Source organism: Natator depressus, chromosome 12 (assembly GCF_965152275.1).
Source record: "Natator depressus isolate rNatDep1 chromosome 12, rNatDep2.hap1, whole genome shotgun sequence".
Lineage (NCBI taxonomy): Eukaryota > Metazoa > Chordata > Testudines > Cheloniidae > Natator > Natator depressus.
This window is the reverse complement of record NC_134245.1, coordinates 3,181,716-3,206,888: the sequence shown is the minus strand read 5'-3', so window position 1 is coordinate 3,206,888 and position 25,173 is coordinate 3,181,716. Positions and strand designations below refer to the sequence as shown.

Here is a 25,173-nt window from a genome sequence, read left to right as displayed (position 1 = left end):
AGGTTTTTCTGCAGTTTCATACTGGAGCTCTGAGCAGTCATACTGCTCTCTTACATACAATGCAACTCCCCCACCTTTTCTGCCCTGCCTGTCCTTCCTGAACAGCTTATATCCATCCATGACAGTACTCCAGTCATGTGAGTTATCCCACCAAGTCTCTGTTATTCCAATCACATCATAATTCCTTGACTTTGCCAGGACTTCCAGTTCTCTCTGCTTATTTCCCAGGCTTCGTGCATTTGTGTATAGGCACCTGAGATAATCCGATGAGTTGCAGTGGAGAATGGACTCCCTACTATGGATAGATACAAAAGAACAAAGGCCCCTGCTGCCTATCCCCAAAAGAAGGCATTACTCTGCTGCTCCTCAGACCTCCTGGCCTTCAGAACAGTTACCTTAGACCAAGTGTATTTCACAAACTCAGAAGTGTGGGTGTCGGATGATCCAATAGTTTGCTTTGCTTTCAGATTTAACTCAGACCAACATGCTGATGATCATATAGAATTAATCCCAGTGCTACCCTTTGGAAACCTACCTGCTCTTTGCTCCTCAGACACAAACACACCAAGGAGCCTTGCATGAAACCTATGGTCTGCTTACCTGAACCTCGGCTGGCAGTGTTTGCTGGTCTGTATCACAGAGGAAGAAGGGTGCTTGTAGGGACAGGAGAACGCTGAGTGGCAGGGAGGAGATGTTCTTTAAGATCAGAGGTTCATACTGTGAAGTCAGGACATCACTGGGGTGCTGTGTAGATGCAAAGCCGTGTGAGAAAGCAAGAGAAACCCAGGAAAAGCACATGCCCACTACGATGACTGGGCTGCAGGCAGGCGACTGGGACTTGGGGGGGAGATTTCAACCCTCCGCCACAGCGTGGCAGCTCATTTCTACAGCCTTTGTGGCATGAGCAAAGTCCAACATGCAAATCTTTGTGCGGACACGGCCGCGGTGGCTCTGTTAGGGTGGTGATAAAGCATTTTCTGTATGAAGCAGGGTGTAGCTTTGTGTGTCTACAATGTCACAAGAAAAAATAAGGATAAGGAAATAAGGCATAAAATTTTAAGTGAGAGTAATTAGCCATTGGAACAATTTACCCAGGGTCATGGTGGATTCTCTATCACTGACAATTTTAAAATCAAGATTGGATGTTTTTCTACAAGATCTGCTCTAGGAATTATTTTGGGAACGTTCTCGGGCCTTTGGTATACAAGAGGTCAGACTAGATGATCACAATGGTTCCTTTCTGGCCTTGGTATCTATTATGCTTTCCCCTCATTTCTTCCTGGGTTCCTTTCCCCAATTTTCAAAATGTTCAAACTTGAAATTTAATCAAAATTCAAAAACCATTATGACCAGCTGTATAACTGGTCAAAGATTCAATTTTGTCAATTTCTCCCCTTCCCTCTCCCCTCCTTTTCTTTTAATTTCAAAATTTTCTCATACACCCAAAATTGGCAAAGTTTGAAAAATTTCAACCAGCTCTATCACTATTAATACTCTGTACTTTCTAGCCCTTTTCTCCCTCAAATGCATTTACCATAAACTATAACATGTGAGGCAGGGAAGTATTACTATCCCCATTTTCCAGATGGGGAAGTAGAGGCACAAAGAAGTAAAATGACTTGACCAAGATCACACAGGAAAGTGCAGTGGCAGAGTGGGCAACAGAACACAGGTTTCCTGACTCCAAGTCCTACACTTTAACTAATAGACAGTGAATCTTTCTCAGCCTCACTGGCACAAAGGGCTTTCATTCACAGAGTAAATCCTGCCAATCTTACTGATCTGAGTCCCATTAAAGTCACTGGGGCTACTTGCATGAGAAAGACAAGCAAGAAAGAAAATGGTGCTGCATATGCACTAGGCTAGGATCCTGCATAGCTCAGGTGCAAAGTGTTTCCTGTCCTTTCTGCTATAAAGACAAAAAAAGAGTGGCAGGTTCCCAATCTAGCCTATTCGTTCCTGTTTACACCTTGCATTTCTCAGAGGTTTATGATCAGTTTCTATAAAGTAGATGGTGTTTGGGAAACTAAATGTATTTATCTCAAGCAGTGATAGTGTCATTGCAGCCATTAAATCAGAGGGTATGGAACCAAACCGAATGCAGAGAGACAGCTGGGGCAACTGGATGGCACCAAATTAAACCTGAATGTTGAGTTCTAACAGCTCATTCATACGGGCTCCACCAGTGGTTCTCAAACTGTGGGTTGGGACCCCAAAGTGGATTGTGACCCCATTTTAATGGGGTCGCCAGGGCTGGCTTAGACTTGCTGGGCCCGAGGGCTTGGGCTTTGGCCCCCTGGCCTGGGGCTGTGGGGCTTTGGCTTTGCAATCCCCACCCCCGGGATGGCGGGGCTTAGGTGGGCTCAGGCTTCTGTCCCCCGTCCTGGGGTCCTGTAGTAATTTTTCTTGTCAGAAGGGGGTTGAGGTGCAATGAAGTCTGAGAACCATTGGACTACATAACAGAACTGCGGTTCTGCAACATTGCTGGCTGTGGGGAATAGAGAATAGGGATGAAAAAGCAGGAGTGGGGTGGGAAAATTGCTTCCCATCATCAGATATCCTGCAGGATAGGGGATGAAGATGCAGGAATCTGATTGCAGAGATGAGTGGGATTGAACTGCTTATGTATGAGAGTTACATTTCTTAACACAGCAGTTGCTTAAGAATGTCTACGAATCCTTATGAATACAGAGGGAAAAGCAATTGGCAAGAATGGAGAGCATTAATACACCAGTTCATATATGAATAGTGTGGAGAGCAGATTTAGAACCATAGAATAACAGAGTTGGAAGGGACCTCTGGAGGCCATCTAGTCCAACCCCCTGCTCAAAGCAGGACCAATCCCAACTAAATCATCCCAGCCAGGGCTTTGGCAAGCCTGACCTTAAAAACTTCTAAGGAAGGGGATTCCACCACCTCCCTAGGTAACCCATTCCAGTGTTTCACCACCCTCCTAGTGAAAAAGTTTTTCCTAATATCCAACCTAAACCTCCCCCACTGCAACTTGAGACCATTACTCCTTGTCCTGTCATCTGCTATCACTGAGAATAGTCTAGATCCATCTTCTTTGGATCCACCTTTCAGGTAGTTAAAAGCAGCTATCAAATCCCCCCTCATTCTTCTCTTCCGTAGACTAAACAATCCCAGTTCCCTCAGCCTCTCCTCATAAGTCATGTGCTCTAGACCCCTAATCATTTCTGTTGCCCTTCGCTGGACTCTCTCCAATTTATCCACATCCTTCTTGTAGTGTGGGGCCCAAAACTGGACACAGTACTCCAGATGAGGCCTCACCAATGTCGAATAGAGGGGAACGATCACCTCCCTCAATCTGCTGGCAATGCCCCTACTTATACATCCCAAAATGCCATTGGCCTTCTTGGCAACAACGGCACACTGGTGACTCATATCCAGCTTCTCGTCCACTGTCACCCCTAGGTCCTTCTCTGCAGAACTGCTGCCTAGCCATTCGGTCCCTAGTCTGTAGCGGTGCATTGGATTCTTCCGTCCTAAGTGCAGGATTCTGCACTTGTCCTTGTTGAACCTCATCAGATTTCTTTTGGCCCAATCCTCCAATTTGTCTAGGTCCCTCTGTATCCTATCCCTACCCTCCAGCGTATCTACCTCTCCTCCCAGTTTAGTGTCATCCGCAAACTTGCTGAGGGTGCAATCCACACCATCCTCCAGATCATTAATGAAGATATTGAACAAAACCGGCCCCAGAACCGACCCTTGGGGCACTCCGCTAAATACCGGCTGTCAACTAGACATGGAGCCATTTATCACTACCCGTTGAGCCCGACAATCTAGCCAACTTTCTACCCACCTTGTAGTGCATCCATTTGGACCTGAAGGGAAAGTAGGAAACTACAGTTTCTCTTGTCAACCTAATTTCAAGTACAGTGGGGCAGAACCTCAACTGGTATAAACTGTCATCGCTCCAGTGAAGGACTAGGAGTCTATCCTAGTCCTGGAAAGACCTGGTATAACAGACTGCCATGTCATGACAACATTAGGTATAGAACTGGTACTTTTGAGAGTTTGTCATGACTCCTCCAGTACAGATGGACTAGTGGTAACCAAGGCACCTAGCTATACTGGTGGAAGGGAACAAAAAATAATCTCCACAACATTTTTAAAAAGTCTTTGAATCTTTCCTAAATCAGATGCACCGAGAGCTCACATAATGGGGTGGGGCAATGGTTTGACTGGCATTCATGTGTGATGATCTGGAACCCCGCTCGTGGCCTTGGCATTGCCAGCCATGGCACCATCCCACACGGAAGCTGATCAGTTCTTTATTACACAACACAATAACATGCGACTTGCCCAGTGGCCTTGGGGAGGAGTTGGCAGGTGTAATTTCCAGCTCTAGGAAACACCCCCGCCCTAGCTGGGATTGAGCTAGTGTGGCAAAAATAGAAGTGGGGCCGCCATGGCTGGCCGCCCCAAGTATGATCCCGGCCAAGATGACAAGTAGGTACTCAGGGCAGCGAACCCTCCCACTGCTTGCACCGCCGCAGCTGCACATCTATTTTTAGCATGGTAGCTCAATCACAGCTAGTGCAGGTATGGCTACTCAAGCTCGGAATGACACCTTAGAGCTCCAGCATAGACATGCCCTGAGCGTCGCTTGGTGTAGAATGGAGATAATCATTCTTATCTACCCACAGCCACAGGGGGACAGTGAGGAATAATTAATTAATGCTTGTAAAGGAGGTTGACCATGTAAAACACTATTAAAGGTGAAATCCTAACCCCACTGAAGTCAATTGAAAAACTGCCATTGTTTTCAGTGGGGCCAGGATTTCACACAGTCTTTGCACATGTTTGTGTATATACACATGCGCGCGCGCACACACACCATATCCTTTCAAACAGCCATTTGGCTGACTATCTATTAAATGCCAGCAGTCAGCCTAATGGTTTACCTTCTCCACTCGGAAAGTGATCTCTCTGGAGGAGAGGTGCAGAATGGGTGCGATGAATTCACATGTGACGTCCACTTTCATTATCCGTTCCTTCCCAGACTGCTTCCCTATAATGGCATGGCAAATCAACCGTTCCTTCACGACCTGCGCAGGAAACAGTCACAGCACACTGTCAGTATTGAGATACGTATTGGCTGCTGGTACAAAGCCAATGGGTTCCAGGTGCACGTACAGAAGCCTGTTACCTATCCTTGGCACTCACTGGGCACCATGGCCTATAGTCATAAAAATATATACATCTGTCTGTAAAATGTCCTGTGTTTCTTTATACTGCATTCTGTTTTTTCAATACTAAAATGTCCATAATACCATGTGTTCTGCAACTCCGGATGAAGACACTTGTGAATTAGGTGCTACCTATGACCATAATAACTAAAGCATCAAATGAATATTTTTATGATTTATCCCTTTGCCAAGCACCATACTTCTATAAAACTGGAGGGAATCATTTTTAAAAAAACAGGTGCTATATTAAGGAAAATAGATTGAAAAGGAATCCTGATGCCAGCAAACCTGCCCTCAAAACCATCACAGAAATTATAGGCAGAAAGGACCCAATAATTCAGTCAGCTCTTTTCCTTGTCAATGCAAGATTCCTCCCTCCTCTGTGTTTGTCTGATCCAGTTTTAAAAGCCCTCTGCATTGCAGCTTGCAACACATTCCTTGGGAGTCAACTGACCAACATAACAACTCTCACGTCAGGAGATTTTTCAGAGTCACCTTACACTTTCCCTTACATAAGAACGGCCATAGTGGGTCAGACCAAAGGTCCATCTAGCCCAGTATCCTGTCTGCCGACAGTGGCCAATGCCAGGTGCTCCAGAGGGAATGAACAGAACAGGGAATCATCAAGTGATCCATCCCCTGTCGCCCATTCCCAGCTTCTGGCAAACAGAGACTAGGGACACCAGCCCTGCCCATCCTGGCTAATAGCCATCGATGGACCTGTCCTCCATGAACTTATCTAGTTCTTTTTTGAACCCTGTTATAGTCTTGGCCTTCACAACATCCTCTGGCAAAGAGTTCCACAGACTGACTGTGCGTTGTGTGAAGAAATACTTCCTTTTATTTGTTTTAAACCTGCTGTCCATTAATTTCATTTGGTGAACCCTAGTTCTTGTGTTATGAGGAGGAGTAAATAACACTTCCTTATTTATTTTCTCCAAACCTGTCATGATTTTATAGCCCTCTATCATATCCCCACTTAGCCGTCTCTTTTCCAAGCTGAACAGTCCCAGTCTTATTAATCTCTCCTCATACGGAAGCCGCTCCATACGCCTAATAATTTTTGTTGCCCTTTTCTGAACCTTTTCCAATTCCAATATAACTTTTTTGAGATGGGGCAACCACATCTGCACGCAGTATTCAAGAGGTGGGCGTACCATGGATTTATATAGAGGCAACATGATATTTTCTGTCTTATTATCCATCCCTTTCTTAATGATTCCCAACATTCTGTTTGTTTTTTTGAGTGGATGTTTTCACAGAACTAGCCACCATGACTCCAAGATCTCTTTCATGAGTTGTAAAAGCTAATTTAGACCCCATCATTTTATATGTATAGTTGGGATTATGTTTTCCAACGTGCATTACTTTGCATTTTTCGACACTTAATTTCATCTGTCATTTTGTTCCCCAGTCACCCAGTTTTGTGAGATCCTTTTGTAGCGCTTCACAGTTTGCCTGGGACTTAACTCTCTTGAGCAGTTTTGTATCATCTGCAAATCTTCAATTTCATCCCATTACTCCTAAGCTATCCCCTATGGTGCTATAACACCACATTTTTCTCCTTCCCTGGAGTTTGGCACCCTCCCAGTACTTGTTAAAGTTGTCACATAACCAAGCTATGTACCCAGAGCCCTTCTCAGTCTTGAGCCCATAGCTGCAGGGCAGTGAACACCTACATGCTGCTACCCAGCGGCAGCTATAACCAGCTCATCCTCCACTACTCATGCCTGCTGCAGGCACAGACCACGGAGAGTCCTGCCTCGGGGGGTCTGAGAGGCAGCAGCCTCATGGCTCCGGATTGGCTCCCCACCCTATGTAAACCCAAGGGATGGTCCAGGAAGTGTCTAGGCAACAGTGTGGATATCCTGTAGCTGCCATGATCATTCTCGTTCTTGAATTCCTGTCTTTGACCTTGGCTTGATTTGGATCTCGCCTCCTGATCTGGACTCGGATCCTTGGTATTAACCCCAGCCTGGAATTTGACCATGAACTCCTCTGCTACTCTCAGTCCCCAGTTTCATCTGGCTCTGACCCTTGGTCCTGACTGCCCTTGTCAGGATCCTGATAGTAAGTCAATCCCTCTAGCCTCCTGATTGTTTGATTCTCTTCTTTAGGCCCAATCCAATTTGTCAACATCTATCAGGTAATGAGGTGTCCATGACTGAATAGGATACCCCAGTAGCATTCCCAACAGAACCATACAGCAATCAGAATGTCCGCTACCTGGAAAAAGCCATGCAGAAGTGTGAAAACTGGGTTTTCTTCTGCCACCAGTTGGGACAGACAGGGTCTCCCCCCGTGACATAGCACAAGATTTCCACCCCACTAAGCTCATAGACCATTGGGGATCTGCCGGAGGGAAGGGCAACCACACTGACATCCCTTTGTCTCTGTTATGCTATCTATTCCCCTGACATGCCATAGCCCAGGAGGGAACAGAAGATTTCCTCCAAGAGGGACAGCTAGCTGGTGAGTACTCCAGAAACACCTCTCCCCCAGGAGCATTCCAAAGCACTGACATCAGGGACAACACAAGCTCATAAACATTCCCTCTGCATTACTACGCACAGCTATGGCCTGCAGTTCTGAAGCAGGAGGATCCAGAACAGCTTGACTGGCAACTCCTCTCTTCTCCCTCCCTGCCTGTTAAACCAGAACCCTGCAGAAGGACTTCCATTGGGCTAAGGGGAGGAAAGGAGGAAGCTTCACACCCACTTCTGAGTCCTCCCCAAACCTCACACCAATGGTGCAGGCTCCCTTTCACTCAAGAAAGGAAAGGGGAGTGTGGGGTCAGTGGAAAGGGCTGATTAGGTCCTTTTGCTGTAATGTGCATACACACAGCCCTGGACTTTGTTGTTCATTATCACACCTAAGTCACTTTCAGCATTCCTGATTTCCCCCCATTAGCCTGTTGGAGCCTGGGTTTGGTGCCTTTCATAGCATGTAGCAGTGCTATACTTGATGTCCCATGCTGTCCCTGGGACATAAGGGCTAGGGCATACTGGAATGGAAAATATTGATGAGAAATGAGCTGTCAAATATAATGATCAGTGGGAACAGCCTCTTAGAGTGGAAGATATCACTCTGTGTTCTTTAAAAACAATGCATTAGGTCTAACATTTCCCAACAGGACACAGCATGTTAAATGGACATTTTTTTATTTCTTTATAAATATAAGTAATGACTATGTTGGAGGTTACTCCCTCCCATTGCATAGCTGTGTTTTGGATTATTCCCCTCTCCCATTATATTACCTTGCATTTTTCTAATTACTTTTTGCCCGTGACCCTAATCTCTCCAGACACTGCTATATTATTTCTTCAGCTTCCCTTCTGCCTCAACACATGACTCCCTGTAACTTGCTGCTTGCCCCAGAAGTCAGCTGGTATTTTGGCATTTGAATGTTGGGTTTATGGTAGCTATAGTAACCAGAAAAGCCTTAGCGACTAACAGTGCTCAAGCAAGAAAAGCAACTGGTGCTACCATGGTAACTTGTGGCATTACAGCAATTCTTGCAAGAAATTGATCATTTTTTAAGATAAATGTCAAGGGACCAGCTAAGAAATACCAGTTGGAACAATCTAATTGAAACTCTGCAGCTCTTGCAGTCCTTTACCTTAGGGGTGTCAGAGGAGCCTTCCAGCATCATATCCATGGTCTTGCCTGGGATCAGCTCCATCCTTAATGGATGAAGCTTAAACACTGGAGAGGGGGTCTCTGGTCTCTGGGGGGAATTCTTGCCCTTGGCATTACTAATAGCAGGGAAATGGTTACGCTGGCGAAATGGAGGGAAACCTTCTGTCATCCAGTAGAGCTGATGGGTTCGTCGTCCACGGTTGGTTATCTTGAAGCGATAGCAGCAGGGATCCAGACTAGAACAGCAGAATGGAGGCAGATGGAAAAGGTTACTGATGGTGGGGTGTCTCTACCCAGAGAGAGCAAAAAGTCATTTATTTAACTGGGAAGCTACTAGAGCAATGTATAAAGCATTCCACTTGCCAACAGCGGGGGGACGAAGGGGTGATCACTAGCAGCCAGCACAGATTTATCAAGAACAAATCATGCCAAACCAGCTGGATTTCCTTCTAGTTACCCTGTCAAAGAAGGAAATCCAGCTGGTTTGGCATGATTTGTTCTTGATAAATCTGTCTACCAAACCAGTTGATAGGAGGAATGCAGTGGAGATAATATACCTGGACTTCAGCAAGGCTTTTGACACAGTCCCACATGACATTCTGATAAGTGAGCTGGAGAAATGCGGGTTTGGCGGAACTCACATTAAGTGGATACATAATTGGTTAAAAAAACACAAACAAAGAGTAACTATTAATGGAATGATGTTGGGTTGGAGGGAAGTCTCAAGTGGGGTTCCACAGGGTTCTGTGCTGGGTCCAGTTGTTTAACATCTGTATTAATGACCAGCATGTAGGAATAGAGAGCATACTGATCAAATGTGCAGATGACACAAAGCTGGGGGGAGGGGAAGGGGGAGTTGCCAATACTTTGGAAGATAAAGCTAAAATTCAGAGGGATCTTGATAAATTGGAGAACTGGGCTATAGACAACAAAATGAAATTCAACAAAGACAAATGTAAGGTTCTACATTTAGGGAAGAAAAACCAAATGCACAAATACAGAATGGGGGATAACTGGCTTGGCAGCAGCACTGCTGAGAAAGATCTGGGAGTTGTGGTGGATCACAATCAACATGAGTCAGCAATGTGATGCTGTGGCAAAAAAAGCAAATGCAATTTTGGTTGCATTAACAGAGGCATAGCATGCAAGTCATGGGAGGTGATAGCACCACACTACTCAGCACTGGTTAGGCCTCAGCTGGAGTACTGTGTCCAGTTTTGGTCACCAATGTATAGAAAGGATGTGGAGAAACTGGAAAGGATCCAGAAGTGAGCGACAATGATGCTTAAAGGGATGGAATGCAAGTCCTATGAGCAAAGGCTGAAGGAACAGGGTATGTTTAGTTTGGAAAAGAGGAGACTGAGGAAGGACATGATAGTGATCTTCAAATATTTGAAAGGCTGCCATAAAAAGATGGATAAACATTGTACTCTCTTGCTCCAGAGGGCAGGACAAGAATGGATGGGTTCAAACTACAGCACAGCAGATTTAGATTAAATCTCAGGAAAAGCTTCCTATCTGTAAGAGCAGTAGGCCAGTGGAACAGATGCCTAGGGAGGTTGAGGAAGCTTCTTCACTGGAAGTTTTCAAAAGGATGGTTTAGACCCAACAAATCCTGCATCTCGGCAGGGGGTTAGACAAGATGACCCTTGCAGTCCCTTCTAACCCTATGATTCTATGATTGCTGGAACGCAGCTATTCAACTGCACCCACAGCATTAAAGCTAACTCTTAACAGAATACCATGTTGTGACATCCAAAGCGACTTGTGTGGCTTGAAGCGATGGCTAACACAATGTACTTTTTAAAGAGCCACTCTGTGTCAAATGGCCCTCAGTTTATGGAGAGCCTCCCGCACCTGGCTACCTAACAAGCTGCAATAAAGAATGAAACAGGAAGGACCAAATCTCAGCATTTGCAGTAATTATGCTTCTCCTTACCTTTATCTCTTTAATATCCTCTATGTATCTGTGCAAAGCTAGTCCCGAGTCCCACAAAGTGAGCTGGTTTGTACTGGCCATGGCAGAAGAGGCAAGCAAGTACCCAGCCCCGTTGTCTGTTACAACTTCCCTTCAGTGTGGCCGCTGGGCACAGGTGATGGTTCGGGCTAGGCACATGAATACAATCCTGCCCGGGAGGAGCAGCTAGCTCAAGCCACTGTGGCCAGACTGCTGTTTTTAGTGTGCTAGATCAATCAGATTGTAGACAGCTCCCAGCTGCAGTGTAGCTAAATAAATATCCATCTACATTTTACAAAATAAACCTTGGAGGACTGGAGGGGAGATATTGACACTTTCCCAACATGACCCCGAAGGGAGAGAATCCTGTCTGTGATTCCTCTCGTTAAGATCTCTGCGCTGCCAAGCCAATGGAGCTTGACAACCCCCCAGGCCTCCCTGCTGCCATAACTGGCTGCCATAACTGGATTCCTGCATGACCTCCAGGGATTTCAGACTAAAGGAAAGAAAGGGCACCGGGTGGTCTGCATCCTGCAACTCCATTAACTAGAGAAGCTAAAGCTTTTTTTTTTTTTTTTTTTCTGCTAAAGAGATCCTCTTTCATTGCAATTAGAAAACACAGCGTGCATTCGTATTTGACCATCTGGGTAGACTGTTGCCCTTTTCTTCAACTGCTACAGATTAATGGCCTGCTCCAGATAGAATCTGAGTGCCTTTACTCGGGAGGTGCTCACCACCTGGCAGGATAGGGCTCTACGGGTCTGTTCCCACTGAAGAGATTCTGATAAGATGGTGGTAGGTGTGCTACAAAAACTAGACAGAGTCAATAGTTTTCCCATTAACTACAGTGAGAACAGGGCCGGGCCCTGTCTGCTGTTAGACTGGAGTGACCTCAGGGCTAAATAACCCTGGCATTTTGGGATGTATAAGTAGGAGCATTGCCAGCAGATTGAAGGACGTGATCGTTCCTCTCTATTCGACACTGGTGAGGCCTCATCTGGAGTACTGTGTCCAGTTTTGGGCCCCACACTACAAGAAGGATGTGGATAAATTGGAGAGAGTCCAGCGAAGGGCAACAAAAATGATTAGGGGACTGGAACACATGACTTATGAGGAGAGGCTGAGGGAATTGGGGATGTTTAGTCTACGGAAGAGAAGAATGAGGGGGGATTTGATAGCTGCTTTCAACTACCTGAAAGGGGGTTCCAAAGAGGATGGCCCTAGACTGTTCTCAGTGGTAGCAGATGACAGAACGAAGAGTAATGGTCTCAAGTTGCAGTGGGGGAGGTTTAGGTTGGATATTAGGAAAAACTTTTTTACTAGGAGGGTGGTGAAGCACTGGAATGCGTTACCTAGGGAGGTGGTGGAATCTCCTTCCTTAGAAGTTTTTAAGGTCAGGCTTGAGAAAGCCCTGGCTGAGATGATTTAGTTGGGGATCGGTCCTGCTTTGAGCAGGGGGTTGGACTAGATGACCTCCTGAGATCCCTTCCAACCCTGATATTCTATGATCTTATGAACCAGAGCTAACATGAAATGAATATTCAATGAGACATTGACTCCATTATGTACAGAAACATCAAGTGCAAGGTAGTAATTATTTCACTGTATACTGAGGCAGAGGAATTATTCGTGGCACAGTGACTGTCTTGTTTTGGACATAAAGAATATGCAGCCAGTGAAAAGTGAGTATAACACACCTGGCGAAATACAAAACCAGAGTTTACACCATATTCCAAGTTAATCTGTGAAAGAAAATGTTAAAAATGCATTTGAAGCATACAATGGCTGTGTGAAATACACCACCTTGTGCAATGACAGATCTGAACTTTAAATCAAGTTCTGTACAGATGCCTAATTTCTGGTTTGGTAAAAGCCAAAGTCATCTTGCTATCTATGCCCCATTTCACTTTTTTTAGCTGCAGTTTTGCAGCTAGTTGCAATGGGGGCTTAACCCCAGGAAGATGGTGCAGGATAGGAGGAAAAAGATTGTCAGAAGAACATGAACTGAGTAATGCTGGCAACAGCTTACCACGATACATCCAAACTGGCCATCAGAACATGTCTGATCAACCACCAGGAATAGCCATGGAAACAGTGGTGAACAAACCCAAGCCTTTATGGAGCTTATAGTTAAGGCCACAAGTTTGTCCTAGAGATCACAGAAGCCACAGTGTAGCAGGGTGGACACCTGCTCGGGCCCAGAGGGGTTTAAGATAGCCCTGGGAGAGGGCTGGGGCAGGGGAAGAGCTGGGTTGATTAGCAGAGCAGCCGCAGCTGGGGGCCACGCCCCAAACAGACCCAGCAGGCCTTATAAAAGCCAGGGAAGCCAGGTGCAGAAGAGCACTCTCTCAAGCTCTGAGAGGGAGGGACCTGGCTGCAGAGACTCAAATAGAGGACCTAGTTTAGCGCAGGGGAGCTCTGGCCTAGGAAAGCCCCAGGCCCCAGCCCGGGAAGCAGCGCAGAGCCCTCACCCTCATCCCAATCCCCTGCCCCAACCCAGTGAAAGTGAGTGAGGGTGTGGGAGAGCAAGTGACAGAGGGAGGGGGGCCTTGATGGAAGGGGGGCAGGGCCTCAGAGAAGAGGCGGGGCAGGAGCAGGGCCTCAGGGAAGTGGGGGCAGAGCAAGAGTGTTCAGTTTTGTGCAATTAGAAAGTAGGCTGTGCACTGCCGCCCATGCCTCCCCAGCACCAGCGGGGGTCCCAAGCTGCTCACCACCAGCCTCCCTGCCCCAAGCACCTGTGGCACCCAGGGCCACCCCCTCCAAGATTTATTCAGGGGTATATAGCGGAAGTCATGAACAGGTCACGGGCTGTGAATTTTTGTTTACTGCCCATGACCTGTCCATGACTTTTACTAAAAATACCAGTGACTAAAACACAGCCTTACTTATAGTTAACCAAGGATCACAACGCCCCTAACATCTACACTCAAATGGAACTAAAGCTCAAAACTAGCGTAGGTGACTGAAAACTATTGTATCTCAAACCCTTAGAGCTAAATTCTTCCAGTTGAGACTCCTTTCCATTCACCATCCAGCCTTAGTGGACTTTTGCTTTCCCCAACTATTTTCAGAAAAGGCCCTTGCAGTCATTCTCCCTTTTCCAATCAAGAGATAAAGTTTTTCTTCCAGCTTCTGCCCTAACTAAGAGAGATCAGTGGGAAAAGATGAGGAGCCAAGAGGAGGGGAGAAATGAAGAAAGATGAGAACAGAGGCTGTCATGACTCGCGGGTCTGTAACCTGGATCCGCAGGTTCCCTGGGGATCATCACGCTCCAACCCCCACTGATGACTTACTGGCATATCATAGAATATCAGGGTTGGAAGGGACCTCAGGAGGTCATCTAGTCCAACCCGCAGCTCAAAGCAGGACCCAATTAAATCCCCAATTAAATCATCCCAGCCAGGGCTTTGTCAAGCCTGATCTTAAAAACCTCAAAGGAAGGAGATTCCACCACCTCCCTAGGTAACCCATTCCAGTGTTTCACCACCCTCCTAGTAAAAAAGTTTTTCTTAATATCCAGCCTAAACCTCCCCCACTGCAACTTGAGACCATTACTCCTTGTTCTGCCATCTGGTATCACTGAGAACAGTCTAGATCCATCCTCTTTGGAATCCCCTTTCAGGTAGTTGAAAGCACCTATCAAATCCCCCCTCATTCTTCTCTTCTGCAGACTAAACAATCGCAGTTCCCTCAGCCTCTCCTCATAAGCCATGTGTTCCAGTCCCCTAATCATTTTTGTTGCCCTCCGCTGGAAGCTTTCCAATTTTTCCACATCCTTCTTGTAGTGTGGGGCCCAAAACTGGACACAATACTCCAGATGAGGCCTCACTATTGTCGAACAGAGGGGAACAATCATGTCCCTCAATCTGTTGGCAATGCCCCTACTTATACAGCCCAAAATGCTGTTAGCCTTCTTGGCAACAAGGGCACACTGTTGACTCATATCCAGCTTCTCATCCACTGTAACCCCTAGGTCCTTTTCTGCAGAACTGCTGCCTCGCCACTCGGTCCCTAGTCTGTAGCGGTGCATGGGATTCTTCCGTCCTAAGTTCAGGACTCTGCACTTGTCCTTGTTGAACCTCATCAGATTTCTTTTGGCCCAATCCTCTAATTTGTCTATGTCCCTCTGTATCCTATCCCTACCTTCCAACGTATCTACCACTCCTCCCAGTTTAGTGTCATCTGCAAACTTGCTGAGGGTACAATCCACGCCATCCTCCAGATCATTAATGAAGATATTGAACAAAACTGGCCCCGGGACCGATCCTTGGGGCACTCCACTTGATATCGGCTGCCAACTAGACATGGAGAACCGGGACTCCTTGAAACCCAGCTCACTTAGAACTCACCTCTGGGCCCCAACTGTTGGAAGACTGGGGCTCCTGATTGGCCTACTTCCCCTGTTTATGCCAAAAGAAGGAACAGGAAGTCATAGAATCATAGGACTAGAAGGGACTCTGAAAGGTCATCTAGTCCAGTCCCCTGCACTTATGGCACGACTAAATATAACTGTTTAACTGGGTTCCACCCTGCTTTGGACCACACATCCAGCACTACCTGCTCCTGTCTCCAGATCCCAACCACCTGGTTTCCTGACTCAGCCTGATTCCTGGCATCTAACTCATAGTTCCTGACCTTCTGGTTCTGAACTCCAGCTGGCAATGGGGACCTGTGCCCACCCCACAAGATAACCACTAGGCCTGACTTCCTACGTCCCAGCCCTGACACTAATAGACAGAACTCCAGCAGGGGACCCATGAAATAAAAGTGAGCTAGGGAAGGTTAAAGGACAAAGACAAATTTTGCTGCTCCCCCAAGGCACTGAGATGTGGAGCCTGCTGCAGGTAGAAAGAAAGCAGTACTGTTAATTTAGAAGAGGGGCTGCTAAAGAGCAACATCAAGGTTCACTGCTGCTACAGGGGAGTGTGGGGGTGACCCACCCATCAGGTGAAAAAAGGGGCAAAATGTTTGAATGCTCAAAAAATAAAAGTTTTTTTTATGTATCATTTTTCAATCTTCAGCCTCCTGGACCCTCTGCAATTTCCACTTAGTGACATTTTGTCAACCACATTCCATCTTGTTAGCATTCTAATGTGGCAAGTGACTTTGAAAGGGCTACAATATGTCTTCAAATGCAGTTATGTGGCTCCTATTTAAGTCAATGGGAACCGCCCTTGTAGCTACAGTCCTAAGGGACTATAATAAAAAACGTCCTTGCTGGGGCTCTTCATTTGGTCTATGGAGATGAAGGAGCATCGGAAAAGGTGAGAGCCAGAGAGATGACCTACCTGAAATGGGGTCCCAAGTTGAGTGCTGGAGCAAAGGGTTTGTCTGTGACAATCGTGGTGCCAATGCCAAAGGCCTGGACTGGGATCACATAGGTATTGCTGTTTTGTATGAACAAGTTCACCTTGTCTTGGAATTTGACTGTGTCATCCAAGTTAGCAATCAGAGTCAGCGATACCTCTGCCTCCGGGGGAACTACACCTTCACTGGGCTCAATCCTCCACAATGAGTGACTGCAAGCCTGCAACAAGATCCAAAAGCTGAGATCAGAATAGAACCATTGGCCTCAATGTACCTGTGAGGCACTACAGGATATGATTAAAAGGAAGAGAAAGCAATGACGGGCAGGTTGTTTCCACCAGCATCATCCTTAGGCTCCTGTTTCAAGAGAGACTAATTGTCCTCAACAGAATCCCTCAGTGAGCCGCCTTGACATCTGGGGTAGAAGACGCAATCTCCAGCATCTTTTAATTGTACATTTGTATTTTACTGCTCTGAATAATGCAGAAAGCGGGAAAGGCCATTAAACATGGTCTAGCATAGGGGTGGCCAACTTGAGCCTGAGAAGGAGCCAGAATTTACCAATATACATTGCCAAAGAGCCACAGTAATACATCAGCAGCCCCCCATCAGCTCTCCCCCCCGGCACATTGGAAAGTTGGTGCCTGTAGCTCCAGCCCAAGAGTTGGTGCCTATACAAGGAACCACATATTAACTTCTGAAGAGCCACATGTGTCTCCGGAGCCACAGGTTGGCCACCCCTGGTCTAGGAGATCCAGAAGGACTCACTCACAACCACCTGAAACAATATGGAAATATTTGAGAACATAGAATTTTTATGAAAAGCAGGGATTTGTTCACTGCTTAAAATGGACTGAAATGCTGTTTGCTTCAAGTGAAATCAGCTCTACTGAGTTTCTGTCCATCAGCCATGGAGCTCTAACATTATGACAGCCAACTAAATGGAGAAATACATCAGAAAACAAAACAGCACATCAAAGTGCAGGAGCATTTAAAAGGATTCCAAATAACCTCCCCAAACAGTTTTAGGCTACTGGGGAGAGGGTGTCTGAGGAAGTAGGCAGAGCCAGATTTTACCTGAAAAGTGAAAATGGTCCCACGGAACAAGTTCTTTTGGGGCTGTGCTGGTTTCTGACTGAGTGCAAGGGCCTCTCCCCAGTTCTGTGACAGGTTTGCAGCAGTGGAAGCCACTGCAGACTCAGGGCTTTAAAATTACATTAAATACATTAGAGACTAACCAATTTATTTGAGCATGAGCTTTCGTGAGCTACAGCTCACTTCATCGGATGCATACTGTGGAAACTGCAGAAGACATTATATATACACAGAGACCATGAAACAATACCTCCTCCCACCCCACTCTCCTGCTGGTAATAGCTTATCTAAAGTGATCATCAAGTTGGGCCATTTCCAGCACAAATCCAGGTTTTCTCACCCTCCGCCCCCCCCCACACAAACTCACTCTCCTGCTGGTAATAGCCCATCCAAAGTGACCACTCTCTTCACAATGTGTATGATAATCAAGGTGGGCCATTTCCTGCACAAATCCAGGTTCTCTCACCCCCTCACCCCCCTCCAAAAACCACACAAACAAACTCACTCTCCTGCTGGTAATAGCCTATCCAAAGTGACCACTCTCCTTACAACGTGCATGAAAATCAAGGTGGGACATTTCCAGCACAAATACAGGTTTTCTCACCCCCCCCTTTTTTTTCCAAAAAACACACACACACACAAACTCACTCTCCTGCTGGTAATAGCTTATCCAAAGTGACCACTCTCCCTACAATGTGCATGATAATCAAGGTGGGCCATTTCCAGCACAAATCCAGGTTTTCTCACCACCACACCCCCCCCAAACACACACAGAAACTCACTCTCCTGCTGGCAATAGCTCATCCACCTTGATTATCATACACATTGTGAAGAGAGTGGTCACTTTGGATGGGCTATTGCCAGCAGGAGAGTGAGTTTGTGTGTGTGTGGGGGGGGGGGGCGGAGGGTGAGAAAACCTGGATTTGTGCTGGAAATGGCCCAACTTGATGATCACTTTAGATAAGCTATTACCAGCAGGAGAGTGGGGTGGGAGGAGGTATTGTTTCATGGTCTCTGTGTGTATATAATGTCTTCTATACTTTCCACAGTATGCATCCGATGAAGTGAGCTGTAGCTCACGAAAGCTTATGCTCAAATAAATTGGTTAGTCTCTAAGGTGGCACAAGTACTCCTTTTCTTTTTGCGAATACAGACTAACACGGCTGTTACTCTGAAACCTGTCATTAAATACATTACACTGGTAAAATTAATAAACTCAGTCAGATCCATTTAATTTGTAGTTCCCCACAGCTTCAGGGAGAGGAATCCTTAAAATAGAACCGCAAAGCAAGAGGAGACAGCATAGCAGAGGGTGGTCTGTTATGTCTAGCTCCAGTGCCATGCTTCACTGTCGAGATAAGGATGGATGCAGATCTAATTACCGGACCCACTTTGCTCCTGCACCTGCTGCACTCTCCCTTAGATACAGTCTACTCTTTATTATTTGGCTTTTGGATCTTTGAAAACTCGTGGCGAACGGGGGAAGTCCCGGATGACTGGAAAAAGGCTAATGTAGAGCCAATCTTTAAAAAAGGGAAGAAGGAGGATCCTGGGAACTACAGGCCAGTCAGCCTCACCTCAGTCCCTGGAAAAATCATGGAGCAGGTCCTCAAAGAATCAATCCTGAAGCACTTACATGAGAGGAAAGTGATCAGGAACAGTCAGCATGGATTCACCAAGGGAAGGTCATGCCTGACTAATCTAATCGCCTTTTATGATGAGATTACTGGTTCTGTGGATGAAGGGAAAGCAGTGGATGTATTGTTTCTTGACTTTAGCAAAGCTTTTGACACGGTCTCCCACAGTATTCTTGTCAGCAAGTTAAGGAAGTATGGGCTGGATGAATGCACTATAAGGTGGGTAGAAAGCTGGCTAGATTGTCGGGCTCAACGGGTAGTGATCAATGGCTCCATGTCTAGTTGGCAGCCGGTGTCAAGTGGAGTGCCCCAGGGGTCGGTCCTGGGGCCGGTTTTGTTCAATATCTTCATAAATGATCTGGAGGATGGTGTGGATTGCACCCTCAGCAAATTTGCGGATGATACTAAACTGGGAGGAGTGGTAGATACGCTGGAGGGGAGGGATAGGATACAGAAGGACCTAGACAAATTGGAGGATTGGGCCAAAAGAAACCTGATGAGGTTCAATAAGGATAAGTGCAGGGTCCTACACTTAGGACGGAAGAATCCAATGCACCGCTACAGACTAGGGACCGAATGGCTAGGCAGCAGTTCTGCGGAAAAAGACCTAGGGGTGACAGTGGACGAGAAGCTGGATATGAGTCAGCAGTGTGCCCTTGTTGCCAAGAAGGCCAATGGCATTTTGGGATGTATAAGTAGGGGCATAGCGAGCAGATCGAGGGACGTGATCGTTCCCCTCTATTCGACACTGGTGAGGCCTCATCTGGAGTACTGTGTCCAGTTTTGGGCCCCACACTACAAGAAGGATGTGGATAAATTGGAGAGAGTCCAGCGAAGGGCAACAAAAATGATTAGGGGTCTAGAGCACATGACTTATGAGGAGAGGCTGAGGGAGCTGGGATTGTTTAGTCTGCAGAAGAGAAGAATGAGGGGGGATTTGATAGCTGCTTTCAACTACCTGAAAGGGGGTTCCAAAGAGGATGGCTCTAGACTGTTCTCAATGGTAGCAGATGACAGAACGAGGAGTAATGGTCTCAAGTTGCAATGGGGGAGGTTTAGATTGGATATTAGGAAAAACTTTTTCACTAAGAGGGTGGTGAAACACTGGAATGCGTTACCTAGGGAGGTGGTAGAATCTCCTTCCTTAGAGGTTTTTAAGGTCAGGCTTGACAAAGCCCTGGCTGGGATGATTTAACTGGGAATTGGTCCTGCTTCGAGCAGGGGGTTGGACTAGATGACTTTCTGGGGTCCCTTCCAACCCTGATATTCTATGATTCTATGATTCTATGATCTTGTGTTCCATAACTCTGCTGTTTGGACAGCTACCAGGATGTTATCTGCCTCTTGTTTCAGATTCAAGGACCTTGTGTTTGAATGTAAAAAAAAAAGCAAACATCATTCTGGGATGTATTAGCAGGAGTGTTGTAAGCAAGATATGACAAGTAATTCTTCCTCTCTACTTGACGCTGATTAAGCCTCAACTGGAGTAGTGTGTCCAGTTCCGGCTGCCACATTTCAGGAAAGATGTGGACAAACTGGAGAAAGTCCAGAGAAGAACAACAAAAATGATTGAAGGTCTAAAAAACATGACCTCTGAGGGAAGATTGAAAAAACTGGGTTTGTTTATTCTGGAGAAGAGAAGACTGAGAGGGGACATGATCATAGAATCATAGGACTGGAAGGAACCTTGAGAGGTCATCTAGTGCAGTCCCCTGCACTCATGGCAGGACTAAGTATTATCTAGACCATCCCTGACAGGTGTCAGGGATTCATAGATTCATAGATATTAAGGTCAGAAGGGACCATTATGATCATCTAGTCTGACCACCTGCATAATGCAGGCCACAGAATCTCACCCACCCACTCCTGCGATAAACCTCTAGATAATACTGTAAGGGTGGTTAAGCACTGGAATAAATTGCCTAGGGAGGTTGTGGAATCTCCATCATTGGAGATTTTTAAGAGCAGGTTAGACAAACTCCTGTCAGGGATGGTCTAGATAATACTCAGTCCTGCCATGAGTGCAGAGGACTGGACTAGATGACCTCTTGAGGTCCCTTCTAGTCCTACAAGTCTACGATTCCATGTGGACACCACCACTCTAGCATTCCCATTGAAATGCATGGGTGCTAAAGAAATCTGTGAATAAAGCGGTAACCTTTGCTCACTCCCCCACCCAGACCACAGATGCTGCATAAAGCCTTTTGAACTTTCTCCAAAGCATTACTGACCAAATGCATTCACTTCTTTTAAGTTTTTGATCATTTAAAATGGATAACTTGAAGACAACGCACCATAGAGGCCAGGAGAAGCCTAGCTTGTTCAATACACACATGGTGCCACCATCCCTCTCCACCTCTCCTGCACCCATTACACACCTGGTCACTAGCACTAGGGAAATCCAGTAGGGTGCAGCAAAACAGACTATTCTATTAGCATGTTCTATTTCAAGCCAGAAGACATTAGGTTTAGATTGACATTAATGTTCAATCTATCTTCTGATTCATACTGACACAAGGTAGCTAGCCTGAAAAAGAGACCTGACAGCTTTGCTGTAGAAGTGAATCTGCGAGTCAGGCAGCACATTGCACCACAAAAACTAACACTGAGGAATAGTAATGGAATGGTTAGATGAAGGCAGCTGTGTGCATTTCCCACTGTAACCCAATGCAGACCTACAGTGCTCCAGCATCCCTATGGCTGACCGCTTCAGGGAGGGGACATTAACCCTGCATAAAAAGGATTTGCATAACATACTAATTAGTTTGGTGCAGGTCCAAAGGAAGGGCCTACTGTTAGTGAACAGGACATTGTAATGATAGGAAAAAGATGATGAAGACATATAGGGCCAGAGTCACTCCAGTATCTCTGTTGGCTTCTGCCAACAACAGCACGTGGCCCCAGAGACAGAAAATCTGCTACAGGAAGGAGAGGTCACAACTTCCGCACCTCACACAGTGCCTGTAGAATTCCAGAGCAGGGCCCCCCAGAATGGATATTAAGAGCCAGGAAGAGGTCATGACCGGCACAACTGGAGCAATTAACAGCCTCAACCAATGAGGTTCCCATGGCGCTCCAGCTGTAACTTAAAGTGCTCCCAAGCAAGGGAGACAGAAGCAAAGCCACCTGCCCTCTCTCAGGGAATGAGTCCATACTTGCACAGTCAGAAATAATTTACACCTCCCTGGACCATGATTGGACAACGACATTTGGAAATCATTGCCACAAGGGAAAGGATTGGCAATAAGAGAACTGGAGAGAGTAGGAACCAAAGGTGTGGACTGATGATTTATGACCAAGAGGAGAAAGATAACCTGGAAGCATTCAACCCAGCTAGAAGTATCGAGTCATTATTAGATACTCAGCAAGTCAACTACCAAGAAATCTGTCTCTGGAAGAATGGAACAGTAAGATACAGGGGATATACTTGATGAGTGTCCTTGCAGTATGAACCTAGCAGTTACCAAGAGAAACTCTTCAACCATCCTAAGAAGACAAGCAATTGTCACTGGTGACTCCATACTAAAAAGAATGGACAGAGAATTCAGCAAGGAGCACAAGGACAACAGGACAGTGTGTTGTCTCGCTGCAATGAAACTAAGAGATATAACCAGCAATATTGGATAGGATTATGAGGTCATCTGGCAAGTCTCCACTGGTGATGATATACTTGGAACCAATGACTTCACATTGTGTGGAATTACACCAATTATAAAAGAATTCAGGGACCTTGGAAGGGAGCTGACGAAGAGAAAAGTCTGGGTGATATTCACAGAGTTCCTACTGTTCCCATGAGTGAGAGAAGGCAGAAAATACTGGATGAGATCACCACTGGCTGCACGATTAGGTTGTGAAGCTGAAGATTTGGGATTTGTGTCACACTGCGCCATATTGCAGTTGGAGAGAGTGCTGTACAAACAGGAAAGCCTGCATCTCACAGGTAGTAGGTAGGTGGCTAAACTACTTGGTGGAAGACTAGCTGGAAGTCTTCTTTGCTAAGAAGGCAAATGTGGTACAAACTGAAATTCAGCATGTTATAAACAAATTGAGCTGATGTGACAAAGAATGTGAAGAGAAGCATTATTTCAGCTGCTGACATACCAATTCTAGGAGTCTGGGTAACAAGCAAGAAGAATTGGAAATTCTCATTGATGAGAAAAAACTTGATGTACTTAGCATTTATTGAAACCTGGTGGGATGATTCACATGACTGGAATATTAAAATCATTGGTTATAACTCAGTTAGGAAGGATAGAGAGAGCAAAAGAAGTGGCACTTTACATTAAGGACACCATTATCTGTTTTAGAGTTATCAATAACTCAGAAGTGCAGGATCTTGAATGCATATGGGTCAATGTGTGTCTTTGATCACCATGGTCCTACAGATATCAACAACAGTCTACTGCAGGTCTGGTGGAATTTTCAGAGAGCTTGGTAGGAGGTCTTTCAAGCAGAACTAAAGATGTCGGTTAACGAACTGGCTGAGTTGTACTTTTTATGTCCAGCCGACATAAATTACTCCTACTAAACTTTCTGTGAATTAGTTAATGTAGCTGCTAAGAAGTTAATTCCTGACAATATATACTTGGGTGATCACCAAAGGCAACTAAGCTCTACCAGAAATTCATATATGCTGGTAATGTCCAAGAGACCATTAATAAAAACAAGCAACTCAGTCAATTGCAGGCTCAAACCAGATGTGATTGATGGAGAGAGAGAGTCATAAAGATTCATTCTAGTCGGAAAGCCTGGAAGACTATCAAAAACTTTCTGGAGATTCCATCCTTGGCCAAAAGGAGTTTCCAATCACCGCAAACACTATCGCATCCCAGCTAGTGGCTAACAGTTGTACACAGAACTTGGACAAGTCTTTCAGCCCTGTGGTCAGGATTGAGGTCACAGAGAGGTTGCAGGCTCCCAGTGTGGATTCAAACCTGATGGCTTCCTTTTCAGACAAAGATCTGTACCAGGCCATAAAGCTTATGGGAACAGGAAAGGCTCCATGCCAGGATAACCTTCATAGAATCATAGAATATCAGGGTTGGAAAGGACCTCAGGAGGTCATCTAGTCCAACCCCCTGCTCAAAGCAGGACCTTCATCTGGAGTTCCTTCTTCATCGAGGCCCAAAAGTTGGCTGCTCTGTTTCTTTAATTGATGTTTCCAGGGCAACTGCATCCCAAAAGTCTAGCGCATGGCAAAGGCCATTGCTATTCAAAATCCAGGAAAACTGCTGGAAGATCCTAAGCGCTATCAACCCATCTCTCTCCTTTATGTTACATAGAAGCTAATGGATAGCTTGATTCTGATGTGCATCAACCAGGTTATCAAACCACCACTGCCTTCATTTGAGGACATTGTACCCAAGATAAAGGTGGGTGCCATTCTGGTGAATTTGTCAGCCACATGACACTGTCTGACATGTGATGCTGAACACCAAGTTGTTGCAGACTATTTCCGATAAGCTCAGGGTGTGGTTCATTATGGAAATGATAATGAATCAGAGCTTCATCTTGCAAGGTAGAGACAAAGTCAGCCAACTTAGTCATCTGCATAACAGACTCCCACAAGGATCCATTCTAGTTACTCTCCTTTTCAACATATATATTTATGACCTATCAACAACTGAGGCAAATAAGTACATATATGTGGATGACATCTGTCTCTCTGGTGTGGGTAACAATCTACACAATAACGAAGGGTCACTTAGCCAGGACATAATGTTCTGGCCACCTACTTTCCTCAGTGGAGATTTATACTAAGTGAGTCTAAGACGGTGGCCACAACCTTCCATTTGAGCAATTGCCTACTGTGATGAAGTGGGAGGTTTTCTTGTATTTTCAATGGTTTACTTGCAGAGGGTGTGGGACTCAGTTCCCTTGTTTGTTACTGGTTTAATGAGATGGTGAGAGAGGGAGTTTGTTGTTACAGAGGGCCAGCGGTGGCACTTGGGACCTCGTACGACGTCCTGGAGAATGGATATCCCAGCGACTGGTGACCGGGAGGCCCAGCTCAGAGTCACTGCCAGTTCTGGCCAGTGGGAGGACAAAGGACTGAGGAGAGAGGATCCCAGTAACCTGACCAGCCAGTTCCAGCCAGTGGGGAAACAAAGGGCGGATGAGAGGAGAAGCTGAGAGGAAAGGAGGCCCATGCAGCCTGTTTACCTGGGAGAGAAGACAAAGGACAGAGGTGGGACTTGGGGGAAGGTGATATGGATGCCCAGCTGGAAGGAGGGGGTTTCTGGACTGGGGAGAGAGAGCAGCCAGAGCCCACTTGGATGCAGGAGAGACCTAGATGTACTGCTGCTAGGCCTGAGGGCCCAGAGAA

At 46.0% G+C, this 25,173-nt stretch overlaps 1 protein-coding gene across 2 annotated transcripts in view; it reads right to left on the bottom strand.

Moving 5' to 3' along the window:
- HYDIN (HYDIN axonemal central pair apparatus protein) overlaps positions 1-25,173 on the bottom strand; it is a 443,011-nt gene that overhangs the window by 188,150 nt on the left and 229,688 nt on the right. The window contains exons 19-22 of one of the 2 annotated variants that reach the window (XM_074968344.1): positions 16,098-16,336; positions 8,833-9,088; positions 4,929-5,072; positions 601-744 (exon numbers count right to left, since the gene is read on the bottom strand). In XM_074968344.1, coding sequence (XP_074824445.1) covers positions 601-744; positions 4,929-5,072; positions 8,833-9,088; positions 16,098-16,336 — 783 coding nt within the window. The remainder of the gene's footprint in view (positions 1-600; positions 745-4,928; positions 5,073-8,832; positions 9,089-16,097; positions 16,337-25,173) is intronic. The other variant, XM_074968343.1, reaches the window with a different exon arrangement.